General features: G+C 49.6%; 1 protein-coding gene across 1 annotated transcript; it reads right to left on the reverse strand.

Moving 5' to 3' along the window:
• Nucleotides 1-174: 174 nt before the first annotated feature.
• CSF1R (colony stimulating factor 1 receptor) lies at nucleotides 175-20,165 on the reverse strand. The gene is made up of 21 exons (XM_066329155.1): nucleotides 19,796-20,165; nucleotides 14,990-15,235; nucleotides 13,954-14,238; nucleotides 13,090-13,226; nucleotides 12,283-12,442; nucleotides 11,221-11,410; nucleotides 10,107-10,222; nucleotides 9,735-9,855; nucleotides 8,841-9,031; nucleotides 8,145-8,257; nucleotides 6,615-6,741; nucleotides 6,018-6,122; nucleotides 5,598-5,708; nucleotides 5,272-5,434; nucleotides 4,647-4,747; nucleotides 4,384-4,502; nucleotides 3,514-3,636; nucleotides 3,277-3,388; nucleotides 2,868-2,967; nucleotides 2,190-2,295; nucleotides 175-1,725 (listed from the first exon to the last, which is right to left on the reverse strand). Exons 1-21 carry the CDS (start codon nucleotides 19,842-19,844, stop codon nucleotides 1,594-1,596), a joined length of 2,907 nt encoding a protein of 968 aa, XP_066185252.1. The 5' UTR covers nucleotides 19,845-20,165; the 3' UTR covers nucleotides 175-1,593.
• Nucleotides 20,166-21,610: the final 1,445 nt, after the last annotated feature.

Consider the following 21,610-nt stretch of genomic DNA (forward strand, 5'->3'; position numbering starts at 1 on the left):
ATGGCTTCAGGAGAAAAGGCACAAACACTGCTGAATCTCTTCTGCATTTTCCCTGCCTTTGGCATTGCACTTTCCCCAGAGACTGCTGCCATGTGCCACGTGGTGACTGGTCAGATGTCCCATCATCACAACTGAAATTACATTACATTATATCCATGCACAGAGACTACTTCAGAGCTTTAAAACCTTGCTTTTAATAAGTTTTTGCATTACACAAGAATGAGTGGTTTTGAGAACTGGTACTGAGGAACAGAGTTCCAGGGTGAGTGGGTAGGCCAGTGCATCACCCATGCTCTGAGCTGTTCCCCTCTGAGAACAGTCCTTAGAGCCCTAGAAGAGACTCATTTTGTTAAACATCTTATTTTATTTTTTATAATGCTGACAGATAGGGTTACATTAGCTTTTCATTTAGTAAGGAGGAATGAATCACTTGGTGTTAGCATAAAACTGGATTTAATAGAATCAGAAACGTCCCACAGTGAAATTGCTCAGAGTGTGACAAAGGCCACTTGCAGTGCAGCTGTAGTTTGCCTGAGCCCTGTCAGTTGCAGTTTGCCTGTACCTGGAATAGAAATCCTTTACCCACCGAGTCAGGTGAAGCTAAGAAGATTCTTTAGCTACTTCTGGTAGGTACACAGGATTGGGTGGCCAGGGCTCTAGTAACCCTGAGCAAGAGCTAGCTGAGAAATAGGTTGAAGGGCATTAGGCCCTAGCTTATGAAAAAAATCACCTCAGTTGCACTATTAAAAGTACATTTAGGAAATTTAGTACAAGTCTGTAATAGTGACAAAGGCAGTGATTGCTACGTGCTCAGTAACTCAGTTCTGTCGGATATGTGTAATATTGATAATTTCCAGACCTCTTTAAGCTGCCATTCTTTCCTGGATTGGGGTTGTGTTCAGTGCTGTCATGGAAGAGCACTGTTTTCTGCTATGTTTTACCTGAGAAAGAACTGTCCCTCTGTCCTGTTAGAGAGGCACAAGTTCACATAACCCTGGGGCTGGCTCTGTGGCTCACTTCACCCAAACACTCCCTGCAGAAGTGTCAGCTGCAGAGAGGTGGATTGCACGAGGAACTATAGATTAATGCACATTTAATGCTCTGTAGAAGCGTTATCTGTATCTAAACACTGCAATGTCCAGGGTCAGACTGACAAAGGGAAGAGAGCAGGACCATCAAGGGAATGTGTGGAGTAGTTCCAGTGCCAAGACATATTTCAAGATGCGCTTATAAAACATTAGGGTTCAGTAATGTGACACTCGGAAATGTCTTACTTTGCTGTGACTAGTATTTTTTAAAAAAACTACAAAACCCAAACTCCCACAGCCTTCTCTGGGGCACGGGGGGACATGTGATGGGGACCTCTGTGTACCTTGTAGAGATGGAGCCTGTTACCATCCTAACAGCTCTATGCTACGTGTGAGATAAGATTTCAGGGACCCCATGGTGACTCCTTCGCTCTCCTTTTGGTGAGAGAGTCTGTAACACTCACACTTCAGAAGGCACAGAGAAGGCCAAAGCAGAAGGTGTCTGTGTCCTAGGGTGAGCTCTGTGGAGCCAGGACAAGGATCAACCCCAGGGTGAAGGTCCCACCTAACAGAACTGGTAGTTGTTGCCCTTGAGAAGGGGCTGCCCACTGTCCTCTTGCTCACAGGACTCCTCACAGCAGCCAGAGGTGTCGCAGCCACTGTCCTCCTCAGCACTGGAGGGGAGGTTGGTGTAGTCCTTGAAAAAAAAAAGGAAGAAAAGGGTTTTGGTCCCTCTGATTGTGTATGACACGTGTTCTCTTGTGGATGACAGCTGGGGATTGCTCACTCCACATTACCACCCTTTGCTCTGCCCACAGGGCATGACTAACAGGCAGGGCAGGCAGGTGCCTGTGCTTTTGTGGACAGCTAGTCCTGAGAGAATGCACAGCCAGTCCAGGGGAAGGGGCAGGGTGCTGTGCTGGTAGTGTATGACTGCCTGTCACAGAGAGGTTTCTGCCAAGAAGCTGTGCTTCCCTGACCACCCCTCTTTGGCTGTGGTGGAGAGTGACTTAACCCTTCAGCTGGATGCCTCTCTGCACCTCCCACCAACACCACACTGCTCCCAGCAGCTAATGGTGAGGGATGTCACAGAAAACGTGTCCAGAAGCTCTGTTCATGCAGGGGGAAAGACATCCTCCCCTTCTCTTCAGAGGTCCTCACCTGTTCCTTATGCACCTCCAGCTCTTTCTGGATGAAGCAGCCAATCTGGTCAAAGGTGGGTCTCCGTGTGGGCTCCAGGCTCCAGCACGCCTGCATGATGCTGTACCTGCAGGGCCACACAGGGTCAGGGAAGTTGCATGGTGCTGCTGGAGGCTCTGTATCCCCAGGCTCTTCCCTGCAGCACTCTGTATGTCAGGGACACAGTAGTGAGCAGTCCCTTTTCTTCCATAAAACCCATGGTAAGTGCATGTGCAGTGCTCCAGGAATGGTGAGCGCTGGAGTAGATGGAGCAAACTAATCAAGGAGGAGCTTTATGCCATCAAGACTTCAGGCTTAAACTCATTATCCTCCTATAGGCTACTCAGGTTTCTCTTCTCATAATCATAGAGTCAAAAGAAGCAAACTAAAGAAAACCCCAAGTTCAGGAGTGTAGATGTGTAATGTGAGTGTTCTCATCCTCCTGTCCCTAAACAGGAGATGCTGGATAAACTGCCCCAGGCCTTGTTTTCCTGCAGGACCAAGGAGCAGCCTGGTAAGATCCTTCCTTATCTTCAAGGCAGACACCTGGGAGCAGCAGCCAGACCTGTGGACAAGGTCCCTGTGCCATGTCTCTGCCTGTTGCCATGAGGCAGCTCCAGCCCCCATCACTGCTGTGTGAATCTCAGTGCATCCACTCACATTTCCAAGGGAGCGAAGTCAGGCCTGGCCATCTGATATCCCTGCTTCACCATGCTGTAGAACTTGCTGTTCACCACCATGCCAGGATAGGGGCTCTTCCCTGTGACAGTGAAAGGAGCAGAGGTGGCTCTTAGACCACAGTGTTCAACACTCCAGCCTTGAGGGGTGGGAAGAGGCAGCCTGAAGCATCGCCTGAGCCAGTGCTATGCAGAGAGGTCTGAGTTAGAGAAATGATGTGGCATTCTTTGTTTTGAATGGTCCCTCTGGAAACATAACAGTGTTTTATAGCCCTGATAAACCTAGATTTTTGTCAGCTTTCCTCCTTTCTTGGAATTTTTTCTGCAGATACATTAGGGCAGTAGTGAGCCACAGAAAACAGAAGAGGTTAGGAAGCAAGCTTCTTTCTTACCAAGGGAGAAGATCTCCCAGAGCAGGATGCCGTAAGACCACACATCACTCTGCACTGTGTAAATGCAGTCAAAGATGCTCTCTGGAGCCATCCATTTCACGGGCAGGCGGGCCTGGAAGAGCAGAAAGTCCTGCAGACTAGGACAAGCTGGCAGCTTATGCTACACCCTGTCTGTCCTTCATGCTCCAGCCTCCCCCTACCCTTGTACCTTCTCTCGTGGCCACTTTTATTACTTACGTTGCCTTTCACAACATAATTTGAGTCATTCATGATGTCCCGGGCCAGGCCAAAGTCACAGATCTTGGCTACCCGTCCATCTGATATGAGCACGTTCCTGGCTGCTAAGTCACGGTGGATGCACTAGGGAGAAGAGAGCACAACTGAGACCCGGTCATTTGGCTCCCAACAAATCAGAAAAATTCCCTACAGCCTAGGCCTGCCACCAAAACAATGCTTGTTAGGGGCAAGGGAAACATGTACTGCTTGAAGAGCCCCTGTCTGAGGCACCATGTCATGTACAAACTACATGTTTGTAGCTCTCCTTCAAGCATTTGCCATATTAAGACACCGTGACATTTAATGCTCTGTTCTTTAATCACTCATGGGGCTGTCATCTTCCCCTTAGGGGGAGGCTCAGAACCAGGGGCTCTTGACACTGTGTCCTCATCTCTGGAGCAGTCACAGGGTGACTGACACTCAGAGCCAGCTCTGCCAGTCAGCTCAATAGCCACTTTCAGTTCCTTGTCCCTGGAGTAGCAGGGACACTGCCAAAGCAAAAAAAACAAAGTTCCTGACCTTATGCAAAAACGGGAGAAAATGTTGAGACCAGCATGATGTACAGCCCTGGGTTCCCCCTGTAACACTGCTCTATCATGGTGGCCATGGAGGAAAAAGGCTCTGGAGGGAACACCAGACACCAGGGCCCAGCCTGTCTGAACCCAACAGAGAGAGCAGAGAGACTCGTTTCCAGCAGCAGCTTCCTTGAGCTTGGCTACCACCCCATACAGACATCCCAAGCCTTCTGCAGCCAGGATGGGTGGCTCCTGCTTGGCTGGACTGGTGTTTCCCACTCAGTGTGCTGGGGGCAGTGATCCTCTCGGCACTCACATTCTTTGATGCAAGGAATGCCATGCCCTGGGCCACCTGGCTGGAGAACTGAAGCAGGTCAGAGAGATTGAGGGGTCGGAGATCCTCCCTGGCTTCACCTTCTTCCTCCAAGCTTCTCCCTGAAATTCAAAGCAGAGATTTGGATTTGCTGCAAAGCTGGTGAGTAACGTGAACTGTGGCTTCTTTTGGTTCCCAGAGCTAAACCAGACAGGATGGCCAAAAGAAAGAAATCATGAAATCACAGAAATGAGCCTTTGACTCACCCCTGATTTGCACAGAATCTGATGCTGCTGAAGAGGATGATGACGACACAGGCCTCATTTCAACATATGTTTCCAAACCCTGGCTTGAAAAGCCACTGTCACTGAGTAAGAAGCAACAGAGAGGGGGCAGGCTGTTAGAACCCTCCAGCAGTACCTTCTGGCCTGCTCCATAGCCACCAAGATGAGAAACCACATGCCTCCCTGCAGAAGGTGACTTAGAGAGGGGCTTAAGGGTAAAAACAAACTTGAAGCTAATTCAGAAAGGGGACCTGGGCCCTCTGTGTTATGGGCTGTTTCTTTTTTAAGCTCTGGGCTGATAAGGAGCAGTCATCTTCATCCTACCAAACCCATGTGCCCAATTGTGCAGGAAGATAAAAAGTTTTCTTTCTGAATTGTGGAAGGACAGACGGGACCGAAATCTGGATTTATTTATTCAGTGATGGCTGTCCAAGTCTTTGAAAAATGGAACTATGACCAGGTCTAAACACATACAACCCCATGGCTTTTACATCCTGGTATCCTTGCAGTCCCCAGACCTTTGAGCTTGATCTCTCCCCAGCACAATGCTCTTCACACTTCTCCCAGTGAGTACCCAGCCCCACAGCCACCTTAGTTCTGCTCTTACCTGCGGATGTATTTCTTCTCTAGCTCAATGTTTTTGTAATCAGCAGCGCTGTCTATAGAGGTGTCCAGGGCAGAATCCTGGATCATTATGGATTCAGCCTTCTTCCGCAGGAAATTCAGCAGATCTCCATAGCGACAGTACTCAGTGATGACAAGGATTGGGCCTGGGAGAGCAGCAGAAAGGGTTCATTAGGGAATGATGTTGCTGTGACCTGTCCTGAGGATTGCTTTCCCTGAGAGGGCAGCAGAGCCCACACAGCCCATCAGCTCCTGCTGTGCCTCAGAGGAAGGGCCCTGCCAGGGCTCAGCAGGGCTGGGGGATCCTACCTCCACAGGTACATGCCCCCAGCAGGTTAACAATGTTCTCGTGGTGTCCCAGGTGACTCAGGATCTTCAGCTCAGACATGAGAGCCTCCTGCTCATCCGTGTCTGCTGATGCTGTGAGGTCAGAGAAGGACTGTGTGAAGGAGTGAGGGAGGGACAAGGTGGAGATTAAGGAAAGGACAGAAAAAGGTGTTGACAGACTTATGGAATAAAAAGGAGGAGACAGAGTGAAAACTGTGTCCTCTTAGTGCGCCTCTGGCCTGCCCTGTCCACAAAAAATGTGGTTCCAGCATCTGGTGCTTGGCACAGAAACAACTTTCAAGCTTTTTCAGCCTGTAAGCACCAACATGTGGTGAACACACACTGCATCATACCCAGAGGAGCTTGGAGGATTTCAGCCCTTGCAAGTTGCTCTGTGCTCACCCTTTAGCATCTTCACAGCCACTTTGAGCACCGAATCTTCTTTACCCAGCCCAAAAGCTGTGGCTTCTACCACTTTTCCAAAGGCTCCTGCTCCAAGAGTTTTTCCTGTAGAGGAAAAAAAAATATACTTTTAAGACATTTTACAGAGAAATATTGAGCAGTTGTCCTGCACACAGCCTTGAGGAGGCTGTTTGATGGATGGGGATGCTTCCTGGGCTCACACAAGATGATACATCCCTTAGTCAGGAGCTGGCAAACATCTGTGGGGAACTCTACTGTGAGCAAAGATGGTGTGAAAGAGGCCATCTCCAAACTTTGCCTCACCAAGTCTGTGCCTTAGGAATGACCTCACATGCAAGAGGAAGGACATGACCTCAGCAGCCTTCCTTGGAGCAAAAGAGGAGGAAGAGAAGGCTGCACCCTACCACTTACCACCCTGTGTGGAAGAGAGCAGCAAGGCCTGGTTAAGGATGCTGCTGGAATGAGATAAAGATGAAGCTTTGGACATCACTCAGAGCTTTGGCTCTGACTCTTGAAGCATTTCAGCTCTCTGATGAGCTCCATGCCACCAGGCAAGCAGCTGGGAAGGTTTCTTACCAAACTGGAGGTTGTTCCTTGGAAACTCCCATTTTTCATTGTATGGCAGCTGAGTGGGATCAATAAAGATGTAATTATTGCCTTCACAGGCCTCAATGATCTTCCACCGCACCTGGTATTTGGGTTTCTGTAAGGAGGAGACTCCAGTTACTCAGTGATTCCCAAGCTGGGAGGGTTCCCCAGCCCCAGCACCCACTCAAGCTCACTCTGCAGGTGCAGAGGGAAGATACAGATTTCAGCCCATCAAATATCTTTAGAATCTGGACTGAGTGAGAGGGGCTTTTTCTGGGCAGCCTGTCATGAAACCCCCCAATTCATCCCCTATGACTGAGGGAGGCTCTCTTGCCACTGGAAGCAGCCTGTTGCCATCATTTGGGATGGCAGATCTGGGAGATCCAGTGTGTCCCACCAGAGCAGTGGCCAGCTGGTGCTGGAGGGAGATGTCCCCACTGTGTCTCCTTCCTTGGACCCCCGGTTGCTGAGCACAGCAGAACAGTGGAGCTGGCTCAGCTCCACTTCCCTTACAAGGGTAAAATGAAAAAGGAAAAAGAGAAGTACGAATTTCTCTTTTCCAAGAATGCCATGGCAGAAGTAACCAGGCAAGGCAGAGAAGCACCTCTGCAGTCCTTGAGCAGAGAAGGCTGGTACTTGTCTGAGACAGGTAACCATGTTATTTTTAGACATGTCCTGCTTCTCTTGGGCTTGTAAGCCCGTCCAAAAAGCTATTTATCTCAGATGTGTGCTTACACATTGATCCATCTTTCTCTGTCTCTGGACCACTGTCCGAAGGCAGCTCTCCCTGCTAAGCTGTAGGTGCTTGTCTGAGAGGGCTCTGATGGCTCTTCTGACAAACAGCACCAGAACTTTGCTGCAAAATCTTTAGCCTTCATAGGATATCAAAGGAAGGGTGCCAAAAGAGAGAGATGAAAACCAGGAGATTTTCATCCACTGATGAAGCAGAGGTGGCTACTGATTGGTTCAGTTTATGGGAAAAACAGAGAAGGAATCCAAATGCTGGAAATGAGCCTTGCAGAGAAAATGGGGCAAGTTCTTATATAAAAATAGTGACCAAGTCTTCCTGGAAACAAACTTCTAACATCATCCTGTTTCTCCATAAAAACAGTGTGTTATAAAGCAGTGAGCAGAATAAAAAGTAGATGCAAAGTGCAAACCACTTTTTTTTTTTTTTCCTCCCTTAAATCAGTCTGTGAATTTATCAGAGACCAGACCAAAACCAGGGGCAACAGACAGCACAGAGTGAGCCCCTTTATCTGACACCAAAAAATAACCACACTGACCTCTGGAGTACAAGACTGAAGGAGCAGGGAAGGTGAGGTATTAATACATTGGATTGGGTGCATGAGCTTTGCCCTGCAGCAGGAAACTCCAGGGGGAAGCTGGGAGGCAGGGGAGGTGAAGGAGGCAGCTTGCCTGGTACCTCCAAGCTGAATGGCCCCTGCCCTGGCTGCCAGCAGAGGCTGTGTGGCCTCTGAGGCTGGGCAGCCCTTGCCCTGCAGCAGGGAATCTGACCTGGTTGTACTTGTAGAGCAGGAAGAGGAGCAGGAGGAGGAGCACCACCAATGCACTTATGCAGGAGGAGAGGACAGGGCTGAAGAGTTTGTTTGGAAGGGCCATGACGCTCTCTGAAAGAGGAAAAAAAGGAGAATGAGTCAACACTCTTATTTCAACCTCAACTCTGGGAGCATTTTGCCCAACTATTCACTTTGGATTCTTCTATATGCCACACACCTCAGCACTGCCTTCAGTACCTCCTTTTGGTAGCTGCTGGGAGCTCCCAAACTCTTGATGCCAAAGTCTAGTCTGCAATGGTTCTCCACAGGCCCCCCTGTTTCCACACAAACAGCACAAGGCCAGACTGACTGGGGACCAAGATCTGTGTAGCAAGAACAGCCCCACCAAAAGATGCAGCCCCTGTATTTTTGTGGGCTGAGAAACTGCTGCATGCACCATGCCCTGGACCTGAGTCCTGCAGTTAAAAGATGCTAAGGGTACGGGTCAGCCTTTGGCTCCAGGCTATAACCCAGCCAGAAATTCCCACATGGCTCTCAGGAATGGCAAATGCCAAAGCCTCACACCTGTGAGGATAAAGGGCTTGTGGAATCTGTTCCACTTATCTTGCAACACAGTGGGGATATACATAAAGGATGTAATCTCAAAGCCCCTAGATTCTCCCCCACTCTGCCAAGCTGATGGTTTGTATCTTACTGGTGATGGTGACTGAGTGAAACATGTCAGAGGCATTCCCTTCTCCATTAATGGCCACGCAGCAGAAGGTGAAATTGTCACCCAGCTCCTGGAAGAGGATGATGCTCTCCACCTCCACCTCCTGGAAGGGCAACATATTCACCACCTGGGGTCTGGAGTCATTCCGTAGCAATCTGTAGTCCTCAGTGTACCTGCAGGGATGGCAAGGGGACACAGTGAGTGCTCCTCTGCAGCACAGCAGCTCACAGCTGAGTGGGGGCCTGTGTCAGACTAGAGAGGGGACCAAGGGAATTAGGGTTGAAGCTCTGTGAGGTGTGTTACTCTGTGCTCAGTTAAAGACCTCTCCCTGAGCACCAGAGTGTACAGACAGAGCTATGACTGCCTTTATGTGGCTGAGCACACATATTTAACACTTTATGTGTTCTGCCATCAGTCCCTTCAGTGGGGATGGTCCTGAGACTCAACTGCCCTCTCCGGGCAGCTGCAGTTGCTTCCCATGACTCTGTAGCTCAGTAAACCCATGCTCTGCAGAACCTCAGACCTGTGATAGTCCCAAAAGGATGACTGGACTAGCCAGGATGTACCTCTACAGGGTACATGCACCAGGGCACTTCTCCAAGGGATCCATATATTCCTTGGAAAAGCGTGGGGAGAACATGAATCACAGGTGGACAATCTCTTCAAGCTCAGGACTTTAGGAATAGAAAGTGCCCCCTCTTCCCAGGCATACCCCAAGAACATCTTTTTCCATCAGAGCAACATCCGTGTTGCTGTTACTGGACAGGCTCTGCTGTATTGCCTGCCTGGGGGCACAGATGGTGCTGCTCAGGGAATGCCAGCATGGCAAGGGCAGGGCCCAGCTCGGAGATGCTCAGTCCCCTGGGCAGGTCTCACCTGTCTGAGTGCAGGGGGCACTGGTACCACTCGATGTGAGGGGCAGGGTACCCGATGGCCGTGCACTGAAGGATGCTGGGGTCATCGGCTGGCACCTTGATTTTGCAGACCCTTGGAGAAGCTGTTGGGGAAGTCACATAAACAGTGAATGCTGTGACCAGAGGAAGAGCACATCCCCCATGCTTTGGTTTCCTTTCCATGTGTGCAACAATAAACCAGAAGGAGCCTCTGTGCTACATACAGGCAGGTTTGGCTGGGTCTGTGTGTCCTGTGAGTGCTGAGCTGGAAGCAGCCTGGTACCCCAACCAACTTTTTTCCACCTGGGAAGCAGTCCCAGGGGCAAGCAGGGTGAAAGAATGGACAAGTACTTACATTTCAGAGAGATACTGAAGGTAACTGATCCATTGGTCACATTGTTGAGGGCATAAAAGGTGTAGAACCCTCCCTCTCCTTCCTGCAGGCGGTTCAGGACGAGTGTGTTGTTGTACCTGCTCACAGAGAGAAACACTGTGAAGAGCACAGGCTTTGCTCAGTGAGATGCTGCTCCTTCCTGTGCTCTGGAGCAGTGAACACTTCCAGCACTAATCCCAGCCCATCAGGGAGCCTGCTAATTGCTTCATCGGGGGAAGCAGAGAGGGACTGATCCTCCTTAGAGCAAATACCTTTTGCCACCAAGTGCACTTCAGCACTTCTGAAAGGCTACAGTGAGTGAACACTCAGAAGTAATTTAACATCTAAATCATTGCCTTTCAAGGGCCAGGGGATGCTGGTTCTCCTGCCTTTGGCAGAATGAATTTCTCCATGAAGTCATGTCCCCTAGGTTCCCATTCCCCTCTGCCCCCAGCCCATTTCTCAGCCCCCAGTGCAAGAAAGAGTTCACTGTAAATGTTTGCCAAGTAGCACAGTTCCTCTTGTGGATTGTTTTTTGTTTCTAAGAAAATGAAAGGGGAATTGCCCAAACCCCCAACAAATGGAATGATTTTCTTTATGTCTCCCCTTGGTCTCAGTTGGCTGTAGGCTTTAGAAGAGCAGACCTGTACTCTCTGATAGATCTTATTCACATAACAATGTTTGTGACTTCTCTTGACATGGGGCTCTCAGTGCCTCTCAGTGCACACTCTTTCAACCTCAGAGCCGGGGATGGGCCCAAGGACCAGTGAGGGAATTAAGCTTTTTTGTTCTATTCATCCACTCCTGCAATTTCTTCTGGCAAGGAGAGTGCAAGATTGAACAAACAGATCCCAAACGTGATACTGACTTCCACAAGGCTTTCTAAAGAGAAGGCTGCCAGTTTAGAGAAGGGTGGTGTCCTCCTTGATCTGATCATACTGTGGTTTGCTAATAATACTGGAAAGAGAAAACAGAAATGCAGAACAGTTTCCCTCTTTAAAACCAGAGGGTTTTCTGTAGAATGGGGCCTGCCTGTCTCAAGGAAAGCTCTCTTGGAAACATGCCACAGCCAGTGTAGAAGACAAAGAGCACGTACCAGTTGTTTCCAGAGATCATTTGGTCCTCGGATCTGGTGGTTTTAGAGTTCTTTAAGGGATTCGTGTGTTCCCAGACCCACTGGTGAAGTTTTGGGTAAGCCTTAATGTGGACCTGCAGCTTCACACTCTCTCCCAGAGCAACCTCCTGGCTGGTGGCTTGCCCTGGGGTCAGGTGCACGTAACCTCTCTCTGCAGGGTGGAGGAGAGCATGACCATCAGCAGGCATGTCCAGAGACCTGGAATAACCCTTATACCAGCTCCATAAATGGATCATTATTGGAAAGAGCAGCCTCAGCTGGGATACTGCAGGAGGGAATGAAATATTACACAGGTATGTTGCCAAAGGACAACTCTTAAATTACTTCTTTGTCATGGCACCTTGGATTACACTGCCTGAGGAGAGCTAGAAAATCTTACTGAAGTCTCATAGGGGAAGGAGTTTTACATGCTGTATCCTAAGAAGTGATGAGGCTAAAACAGTACCTCCAAATTGTTTGCAAAAACATCCCTTTAGCTAAAATCCTCGCTTCTCACTAGGAAATAACTCAGACTGAGCCTCTTTGCTGAGCTGTGGTATGCAACAGCTTTGGATCATCAGCAAACTCCAGCCTGTTAGCTGTGAGGATGGATTTTCCATCTTGAGATATAAAAAAGTGTGTAATAGACCTGAATCCCCTTGTGTGGATCTGTGACTGGAAGAGACAAAGATCCATACTCTGCTCATGTGCTTGCCCTTCCTTCTAACCAGCCTTTCCTGGTCTTCCAGCACAACCATGTCCCATTCACTTTTTACTATTTCAAAGCTGTTTATAAATGCACAGAGACTGAGAAGAGCATTCCAATTTTACATCCAGAGTCCAAAACCTGTCCTCTGGCCCCTCAAGATACAAAGGGAGCACCAGTTCCTTTCCTAGCAGCTCTATAGTTCTCATGTAAATCCTCAGGCACAAGTGAGAATTATGTTTTCAACAACAAATCTAGCAAGAGAATGGAGGCAGAAGCAGCAAATACTCAAGGCTACACATGATTCAGCCCTACTAGCCTTTTGGGGAAGTACTCACCTACTACCTGAAGCATTGTTGAGGCATTCCTGAATCCTACTGAATTGTTAGCTATACAGATGTACTTCCCAGTGTCTTCCATGGTCACGGCTGCAACAGACAGGGTGTCATTGATGAAGTAGTTACCATTTTCAAAGTCAGTCCTTTTAGTTCTCATGACCTGTCAGGCAGAGAGGGAACAGCACACATTGGAAGGGCAGAGCAAACACATCTCGCCTGCTCTGGGTTAGGGAGCTCATCACAGAGAGCAACCTGTGTGGAGACTCAGAGACACATTAAACCCAAGGATCCAGGGCAGGTATTCCACCGCAGTTAGGTTATAGCTAGTGTCAGCCTTCTGACTGCACTTGGCCTTGCACTGTGTGATCCAAACATACCCTGTGTGATGTTTCATCTCCTTAATAAAGGCATCAGTTATAATAAGGACTTCTAGCAAACCTCATCCAACCATCTAGGCAGCTAGAAGTAAGCATCGCAGAGATTTTGAACTGTATTCCTTTTCTTCACACATATATTTTCTCTGGACAAATCTGTCCTGAAAATGTTTGCTGCTTTATAAGCCCTGGCAGGGCTGGGTGGAGAAATGTTGCTTTAATAGGTACTGTGGCTCCTGTCCAATAAACTCAGCTGAAACAACACACTCTCCTCTCTTGCAGCACAATTCTGAAAATAGGCAGGTGGTTCTTAATCCTGTCATCCCAAAGCAAGGATATTCATATTTCTACAGCTTGAATAGCTGCTTTGGTTGGGCAGTTCTTACTACCCTGTGTCCCCAGGTTTCCAGGAAAGCCCCACACCCTAACTTACCGTCTTTGCTGCTGTCACCCATCTGATGTCATACTTGTGGGAAGGAGAAATCACTCTGCAGGTGACTTGGAAAGGTTCGCCCACGATTCGCACGTGGTCTGCAGGGTCCATCATCACTGACACAGGCTTCTCCAGTACTGCACAAAGGCAAGCAGGGAAAGATCCAGTGTCAGCTTCTCCAGTGAGTCCACGTGCTTTGGAGACTCCCCAGGGCCTGGCTGCCTTGGGTAGTGAGGCACTGGCACAGGTTGCCCAGAGAAGTTGTGGATGCCTCATCCTGAAGTGTTCAAGGCCAGCTTAGGTGGGGCCTGAACAACCTGATCTAGCAGATAGCATCCCTGCCTTTGGGCAGTGAGCTTGGAACTAGATTATTTTCAAGGTTTCTTCCCACTCGAACTATTCTATGACTCTATTCTGTGATTCTGCCTCGTCCTTTCCATCCTCTTTACCCCCGCCTTCCCCTTCCCTATTGATCACCACTCCCTTTTGAGCACTGCTCTGTGGGAAAGCAGTACAGGTGGGGAGAACACAGCAGTCAGGACTGTGGGCTGAAGGGACAGGAGAAGCTTTTGCCCCGGTTACAGATGGAATATTGGGGCCTGAAGACTTGCAGAACATTGGAGAAATTGCTGGGCACTTTTCTCTGGTCTGCAAAGATTTGAATACTGCTCAACCCATGCAAAATCATCTGAAGGAACCAATTTGCCAGAGGCTGATGGAATTTGGCCTTCATTAGATAATCTTAAGAAATTGAAGGTTCAGAGGGTTTTTCCTGCCCCTGGCAAGGAGCTTTTCCGTGACTATCTACTATGGCCAGCTTAGCTATATGTAGCCCTTAGGACAGCAACAACCCCAGTTCTTTACCTTCTTCCATAACCAGTCTTATTTTAGATGAATTCTTTATTTTTCCATTTATCTGTGCTTGGCATCGGTAAAAACCTTTATGCTTGCTTTGCACATTGTACAGTCTTACTCCTTTCTCAGCACTGAAGGAGTAGTTGGTCCCAGGTGGGAGAGAAGAGGCATCATCCATAATCAGAGTGACGCTGGATCCATACTCGGGGGCCGTGATGAGGCAGGGGAGATCAACATTCCCCCCTTCAATTCCCCGGACACGGAAATGGGGGCTGTACCACACGTTATCAGGGTCTGCAGAGGAGACAGGACAGGCTCGTGAGAGGGGTCAGAAAATGCACTGAAGCTGAGAAACACATTCCAGCAAAGGCAAGTCTCCAGCCCTGCTGCCCAGGGGGAGTTCGATGCTGGGGCAGCTCCGCTCAGCTCCTGCCTGACTCAGCCTCCAAACACTCACATGACAAACCCAGTTCCAGCTCACAAATGTCCACAGATAAGAGAGACTGGAAAGTATGCATACCTCTAATTAAACATTTCACCATCATTCTAGTTTTACTTGTGAGACCTCCAGCTTCCCTGCTCGGGGCAGCACCTCTGGTACAAGGGCGAAGTCAAGAGGTAGAGCTACCACAGCATAGCTCCTTCTGGGATAGAAGAATATTTGGGGTTCAGGTCATGTTATGAGGATGTAATTCATGTGATTCTCTCCCTTATCTGAGGTGCTGGCAATATGGTTCTCTGATCTGCAAATCTCACAGCCCATTACAACACTAAACACACTTACATCCTTGTTTTTTCAAGAAGGGAAGCCCCAGAGGAAGGAAGGAGAGATCCACATATACATGAGATGTATCTCTGTACCTTATCCCAATGCTTTAACCATGGGCTCCATTTTATGTGGACTCACATGGTTGTGGCTGCACCAGGAGCCTGCACTGCTCCCCAGGCACACACACAAGCACAGCACAGCAGAAAGGACCTGTCAGTGGCTCCCTGGAAGGAGGCTGTTCTCCCAGGGGATGTGGGAAGAGCGAAGAAGGGTTACCTCGCACAAACAGGTGGATGGCTGCAATGCCCTTGTCACTGCTGTTGACATAACCACAGCTATAGGTGCCTGTGTTCCTGTAAGTGGCCTTGGGAATACTGAGTGTGCTGATGGTGTGGTTACTGAGTGTATTCTTTTTGCTATTCCATGCAACTTCGGACTCTCCTGAGCAGCGCAAGAGGACTGGATCACCCGTGTTGACAACCAGGGCAGAGAGGTCAGGGCTGATCACCGGAGATGCTGAGCCTGCAAGGGAAAGAGAGGGTGAGAATGCAAAAAATTATCCCAAAAGATTCTCTGTTGGAGTTCATGCTGCTGAGAATGGAGTAGCTCAGCATCAGGAAAAAGCTGACATTGGGATTCAGACTGGCTTTTGGGTCACATCACTCCACCCATTCTCTGTCCCATCAGACCCATATGGCCTGACACTCCAAAGAATGAATTTCAGGGAAGAAACACCACCCTCCACAGCTCCCTATTCCTTGCCATTTGAATATTTAGAGCTCTGAGACAGGAAAAACAATAATCTGGAGCTGATTAGGGCAAATGCCAGCTTGGCAATTGTTCCTGCTGATTTTTTCCTCTTCTTACAATAGTTTTCCTTTTGTGGCAGAGCTGGAACTGCTCTATGAGCTGGGTTAGCCCATAGCATCATTTGGTGGAGTTTAAGCCAAGTTTGGTGCATGGGTCTCTCTGTTGAATTGGTGCTGAGATGAGCTAGAACAGACCTGGAAGGCTCCTGCAGAGCAGGAGGTCAGTGCATATAATTTGGGAAGACTGGCTTTTTGTTGCCAAGTACCAGATTTTGAAAGAAACCTCCTCATGTGTATCGTGGAGTCACACACTGCATTCTCCTCGCAGACAGCAAAAAACATTGTGAAATGAGACAGCATTATTATTCCTGTTTGGGAGAGGAAAGTGATGCATGGAAAAGCCAAACTGCTGATGAAAGCCCATAGCTGCAGCTGTTCACAGAACACACCAGCCCTGTGGACACCAGCATCACAGCCAGCCAGAGCTCTGATGCATCTCTGCTTTGAAGATGCCTGCTCTGCTGGCTGAATAAAGGGGAACCAGGGTCCTACTCCAGCCTTAGTGTCAGAGGGAAATATTTTTTTTCCCTGTTTTGCCCTGTCAGCGAGTTCTTTGAGTTACCGCCTATATTTAGGGTGGGGGGAAGTGCAAAATGAATCAGTGCCACGGGGTTGGGGAAGAAGCGGTGCAGCCACTCCACACCAGGCCCTCAGAGAGGACAGGAAACACATTGCAAATGGCTATCTGTGCCTGAGGGGCTCTGCACCTCCTTCCAGCCCCTATCCAGGGCTATTGTCCCACTTCTGCTTTTCTTTCCAGTCGCTAACCCAACCTCACATCTTAAAGGGACACACACCCTCATCCAAATAACACTAATCACAAAGGGAGCTGGCCAATTCATCAGTTCATTGCTCTGCAGGCAGTGATCCTCCTGCCATGGACACTGTCCCTGTAACAGCCAGCAGAAGTGCACCCCATCCTCATCCACCCCGATCACAGCTCTTTTGGGGAGGAAGGTGATGCCCAAGGTACAACTGTGTGTCCTGGGCTACTAGCTGTGCTCAGCTCTGTGCCATCCAGAGCCCACACATCAGAGCCCAAAGAGCAGCATTTAAGCCACCTTGGGCTGATGACTCCCTCCATGCAAAAAAGGGTTGAGAACATGACCCTGGAGAGCATTGCTGGTGTGTGTCCATGACACAGTTGCCATAGGGAAGCTCAGACAAGGCCCAGATCAAACTCACTGGCCGTGTGGGGAGAAGCAGAGGACAAAGATCTTTGACACTTTATCTCTCTTTCTCTTTTTTTTTTTTTTTTTTTTTTCCGATGCTTTTATCTTTCTGTGGAAAGAGGAGGAGCCCAGAGTGCATAAAAACACATCCCAGAATAATTTACAAAGCTACATTTTCCACATATCTGAGGCAAAACATTCCTTCCTTTTTGCTAAGCTGTACTTTCTAGTGGAGCTTGATATTTCTGTTGCATTAACCCTTTGTCACTGTATCATTTTCCCTCACCTACTCTTTGCTTTGGCTATCCATCCACATCCAGGGCTTTGGCACCATTTCATGGGGAGCCAAGCTTTTTTGACTCAGAGTTGTATTCAAACTAGTTCCAAGAAAAACCCTGTTGTCACTTGTCCTTGGTGTGACCACAGCAGGAGGACGAGGAAAGAAAACAAAACAAACAGGAGTCGCCTCACTGTGCATCTTTGTTGTCACCAGCTTACAGGTACTACTGAGATGCTGTGGTCAGAAATAGCTCTGGATAGGTGTTGTCCAGCACAGTGAGCAGAAAGCCTTCAGGCCATCACTGGAGACTCATATCAGCAATACAAGCACACAAGTGGAGTGAGGACAGACAAGACAGAGACATTAAATGCAGGACAAGGCAGGTGAAGGTCACCCGAGCCCCCACTCCTTCATGTGTGCTGGGGGATGAGTCAGAGCAGTGGGTCCTTTTCCAGAATGGGGAAGCAGGGCTGCTGGGGGAGCCTCTCTCCTGCTGACCACTGTGCAATCTTGCACGAAGCCCAAGGATGTCTCTCTTCTGCTCTCCCAGCAGCTTCCGCAGCACTGCCAGTAACTGCTGGCCAGAGGTTTTACCACACTTGGGTTGTGTAACCATGACCTCTCCTTACAGCTGCAGACTCTGTCTCTGCCTCTCCTGTGCCAGCCAAAACACTGCTTTCCTCTGCTGAACATTCGGTGAGGAAGGAGAAGTGAAGGCTGGTATGACAGAAGTGCCCAGGATTCTTACCACAGAAACCAGTCACCAGGATCTTGAGTTACTTGGAGTAACTTGGTTAAGATCTGGCCCTGAGAGGGACCCACACCAGACCTGAGCTCCCTTTGTCATACCCTCAATGACAGCAAGGAAAAGTTTGATTTCTGAGGACCCTTCCCCAGAGTCACTCACAGTATCTGGGGGACTGGAGATGGAGGAAAGCATGCTCATGACAGCTCTGCTTGGGGCTTCTACCTAAGAAGTTTAGATTACCCACAATAAGAAAACAAAACCCCCAGGAAAACACCTCAGGATGGCCAAGAATACAGATGCAAGACGATCAGGTTTAAAACATTTTCTCAGTTTAACCTGAGCCCTCAGCAAGAGCCCAGATCACAACAACCACATCAGCCTCAGGTACTCATAGAAGATGCACTTGCAATCCAAGAGGTAGGAGAAAGAAGTCAGGCTCTGACTCCAGCTATTACTTTGTAGAACATTGGCATGGTGCAGCTTTGTGTTGCAAATGGCCAGCAGTGCTGGTATTCACACAAATGTGTGTCCTACAGCCTGGCATGGCAGACAGTGAGTGTCCTAGGAAGATGCCACAGCTGCTGATCTGCACTGGCCAGTGGCTCAAGGAACCTTTGGAGAGATCCTGACAGCTATTGTTATGATCTCTCACAAATCTCTATTAGACCTGCCTAATCCCTATTATTTAAAAACCACAAGAAATCAAAAACCCTGCAGCCTTCACAACCCAGTTCCCAGCACAGCAGACCTAGAAAATTCTGCTTAACATGTTGCAAATGTCACTTAAAGTGAAACAACAAGTGAGAAGGATGCAGATTTCCTGGGCTGAAAACATGAGCACTGCAGTGGCCCAAGGATTCACTGCCTACCTGTCACATACTAAATGCTTTCCCCACAGGCTGTCCCCTTACAAGGGTGGCTTCACACCACAGCCTCACTGTGTCCCCAAGCCAGCTCAAAAGGAGTATCAAGGTGAGTGCCATACAGGACCTGAGAGGTTCCCAGCACTTCAAATTCCAAGACTAATAAATGCTGGTGTCCAGCTCTTTGGTCGTAAACCTCAAAACAGGCTTTGTGACTCTTTTTTGAAGTTGGTGGGTTATCACCTCTTGGCCATCTCTGCAGCCTTACAAAACAGGTGTGTTCACTTTTCCCTTCTTGGCTGGCTGAGTTCTGTTTCCATCACATCTTGGCTCTACAGCCCTGTTGTGTGTGCCAGCACCACCAGAAACCAGCAATCCTCAGACACTCCAGCTGGGCATGAGGTGCTTTGGAAGGTGCCAGTGCAGCTGATTTTCCTGACTCCTTCACCTACAGACCAAACATCTCCAACTCTTTCTCCATCTGAGCAAAATGTTATCTTGGAAAGAGCTTCCCTCAGGACACAGTTGCTGCTGAACCATTCCTTCATCTTAAACCCTGTCCAGACCCAAAGAGTGGGAAGTTTCCTACCTCCCTACAGCCAAGGCTCTGCCTATGCTGTGTGCACCTCTCCATCCTCTTTGGCCTTACCTCGACAGGGCTGCAGGCAGCCAAGGGCAAGCCAGGCTCCAGAGCCAACACAGAGCAGCAGCACACCCTCTTTCCACCACTGCCTCCCTCTCTAATTGCAGCCAGCTCTTGATGACCTTCAGGAAGCTGTTACAGCCAAGTCTGCACTGAATTCCAGAACCGGTGTCTCTTCCCTGCAGTGCCACATGTTCTGCCTACCCATGCCAAGGATCCTTGAACCTGCTCACAGCTGTGTCCACTTCCTGCAGCAGCCTCCAGAAACAGGGACCAGCCCAGCCCACAGCAGCTTTTTGGGACAGGTGACTGGGATGTCTTCACCCTCCACCTCCAGGAGCTGCATGCTGGTTGGTCCAGCACAGCCCTGTTCCTGTCCCCACCAAGGCCATCACCCCTCCTGACCTGAGGAGGAATGGAGCACTCACACCAGAGACCCAGGAAACCCTTACAACATCCCAAAACTCCCCTGGAGTGATGTGAGGCTTTGGGAGTTAGTGTACTTACCATGCCAGATGCCAGCTATGGTGAGCAGCAGGAGGAGAGCAGGACCCATGTCCCCAGGGACCGTGGTGTCCCCAGTGTGGAGCCAATGTTGCTGAAGGATCCTCTCAAGCAGTGGGTGCCTCTTCTCGTGGGCACAGTCCCCAGCGCTCCCTTGCTGGGAGCTTCTCCTTTCTGAGCTGACCACGAGTTAACAAATTCCCTATTTTGTTTGTTTTTGAAACAGGGGGGAAAAAAAGCCCAGGCTCTGCTTTGTCACGTCACCAGTGACAAACCCCATGGCAGAGGTGGGGCCACTTGCACACCCTGCTGCAGGGTCCCCCCGATGTTGAGGGTCCCCCTCAGGTCTCAGAGAATAGTCCAACTCCAGACCACCTCCCAGGGCTGGCAGGAGCCACTGCACCATGCTGGGATTTGGGATAATCTGATGTTCTCTGGCTTCTGCCACTCCCAGGGACACTTTTGCCTTGCGTGTGGACACAGTGTCCCTACACTTACAGGCAGTGGATTCCATTTTATTTCAGCAGGACAAGTTTCACCTCAGGCCCAGTGGCTCTTGTTGGCTTTGGGACCTGAGCCCCTTCACAGGACATGGCAGGCTCCCCCACAAAGGGCACACAGAGGCAATTCAGCCTGAGGCAGCTCCCAGGGGGGAAAAAGCCTGTGAAGATGCCAAATCATTTTCTGTGAACCAAAAGGGTGACCCCTGGTGCAGAGAGGGGTCCTGTGGCCACACAGGATTGCCCCCAAGCCCCATGCCAGCCTAACCACCCTCCCTGGCAGGGAGACCTGTTGAAATCCAGCAGGCAGAGCCCTTCTGGCTCCTGGCTGAGCTGGGGGACCCCTGCTCTTTCCTGTCCCAGTGCCTCCAAGCCAGGGGCTCAGAGTGACCCTGTCACCACCAGGCAGCTGCAGGGCTGGAGCACAGCCCCGTTGTCCCAGCCATCCTGCCTGGCTGCTGGGGAGGCTGCTGACAGCTGTTCTTTAATTGACAGCCTGGGTAGGCACCTTGAAGCGGTAATTAAACCATTAGCTAATTAGCAGTGTAATTAATAAATCAGGCACTTAACCCTCCACTGGACCATGGGTCTTCCAAAACAGGCGTGAGGAAAGGTTTGAAGTAAAGCAGTTCTCCCAGGGACACCCAAGTCAGCAGGATTAGCAGATCCTGTCAGACACAGGGTGCCCTTTGCTCTCTGCTCTGTCTCTGGATAACCTCAGGCTGCAGCAGAAGTTCAGGGCTGTTCACAACAGCTCTGGGGTGGGAAGTGACAGCCATCACCTGACAGTGCTGGGAAAGGAAGGACAGGGGAGGAAGGTCCAGCCAGGGGCTCTGCCAACTGCCCCAGCTGCAGCCCCAACGGCAGGGAGGGGACAGGAACACCATCCTGAAAGCCTCCACAGCCTGGAGGGGAATGGGCTTCTCCAAAGGGGGCAGTTAGAGAGGTACCAGCAGGACAAGGTCCTGGGGCCAAGAGATGAGAGCACGGCTGACTGTGCTGGAGATGACTAAGAGTCATGGGAACGTGGAGAGCTCTTTGTTTTGGCCAGAAGGATGGCTGGAGAGGAGAGTGTGTGAGAGAGTCCAGAGAGAAGGAAAGGCAGCTTTTGGCCAAAGAACGTTTCCTCTCAGCAGTTTTTCCTGGCAGGATGCAGGGAAGAAGAACATGAATTAGAGGCAGAATGGTGCTCTGAGGGGCTCCTGCCCAGAGCTGGGGGGCTGTCAGGCAGCTGGGCCACAAGAGATGTCTGCTTGATTATTCTTTCCTCCTTTCAAGCCAAAGGGGCTTTTTAAAGGATGTTTATTTCCCTTCTTCT

Source organism: Sylvia atricapilla, chromosome 14 (genome assembly GCF_009819655.1).
Source record: "Sylvia atricapilla isolate bSylAtr1 chromosome 14, bSylAtr1.pri, whole genome shotgun sequence".
Classification (NCBI taxonomy): Eukaryota; Metazoa; Chordata; class Aves; order Passeriformes; family Sylviidae; genus Sylvia; species Sylvia atricapilla.

Coding starts and splice junctions, on each gene's coding strand:
- CSF1R (XM_066329155.1), bottom strand. CDS start 19,844: ATGGGTCCTGCTCTCCTCCTGCTGCTCACCATAGCTGGCATCTGGCAT. Junction 10,223..11,220: donor ATGATCTCTGGAAACAACTG/GTACGTGCTCTT, acceptor CTCTGTGAGCAG/GTACAACAACACACTCGTCC. Junction 6,742..8,144: donor TGCTCTACAAGTACAACCAG/GTCAGATTCCCT, acceptor TCCTCCTTACAG/AAACCCAAATACCAGGTGCG.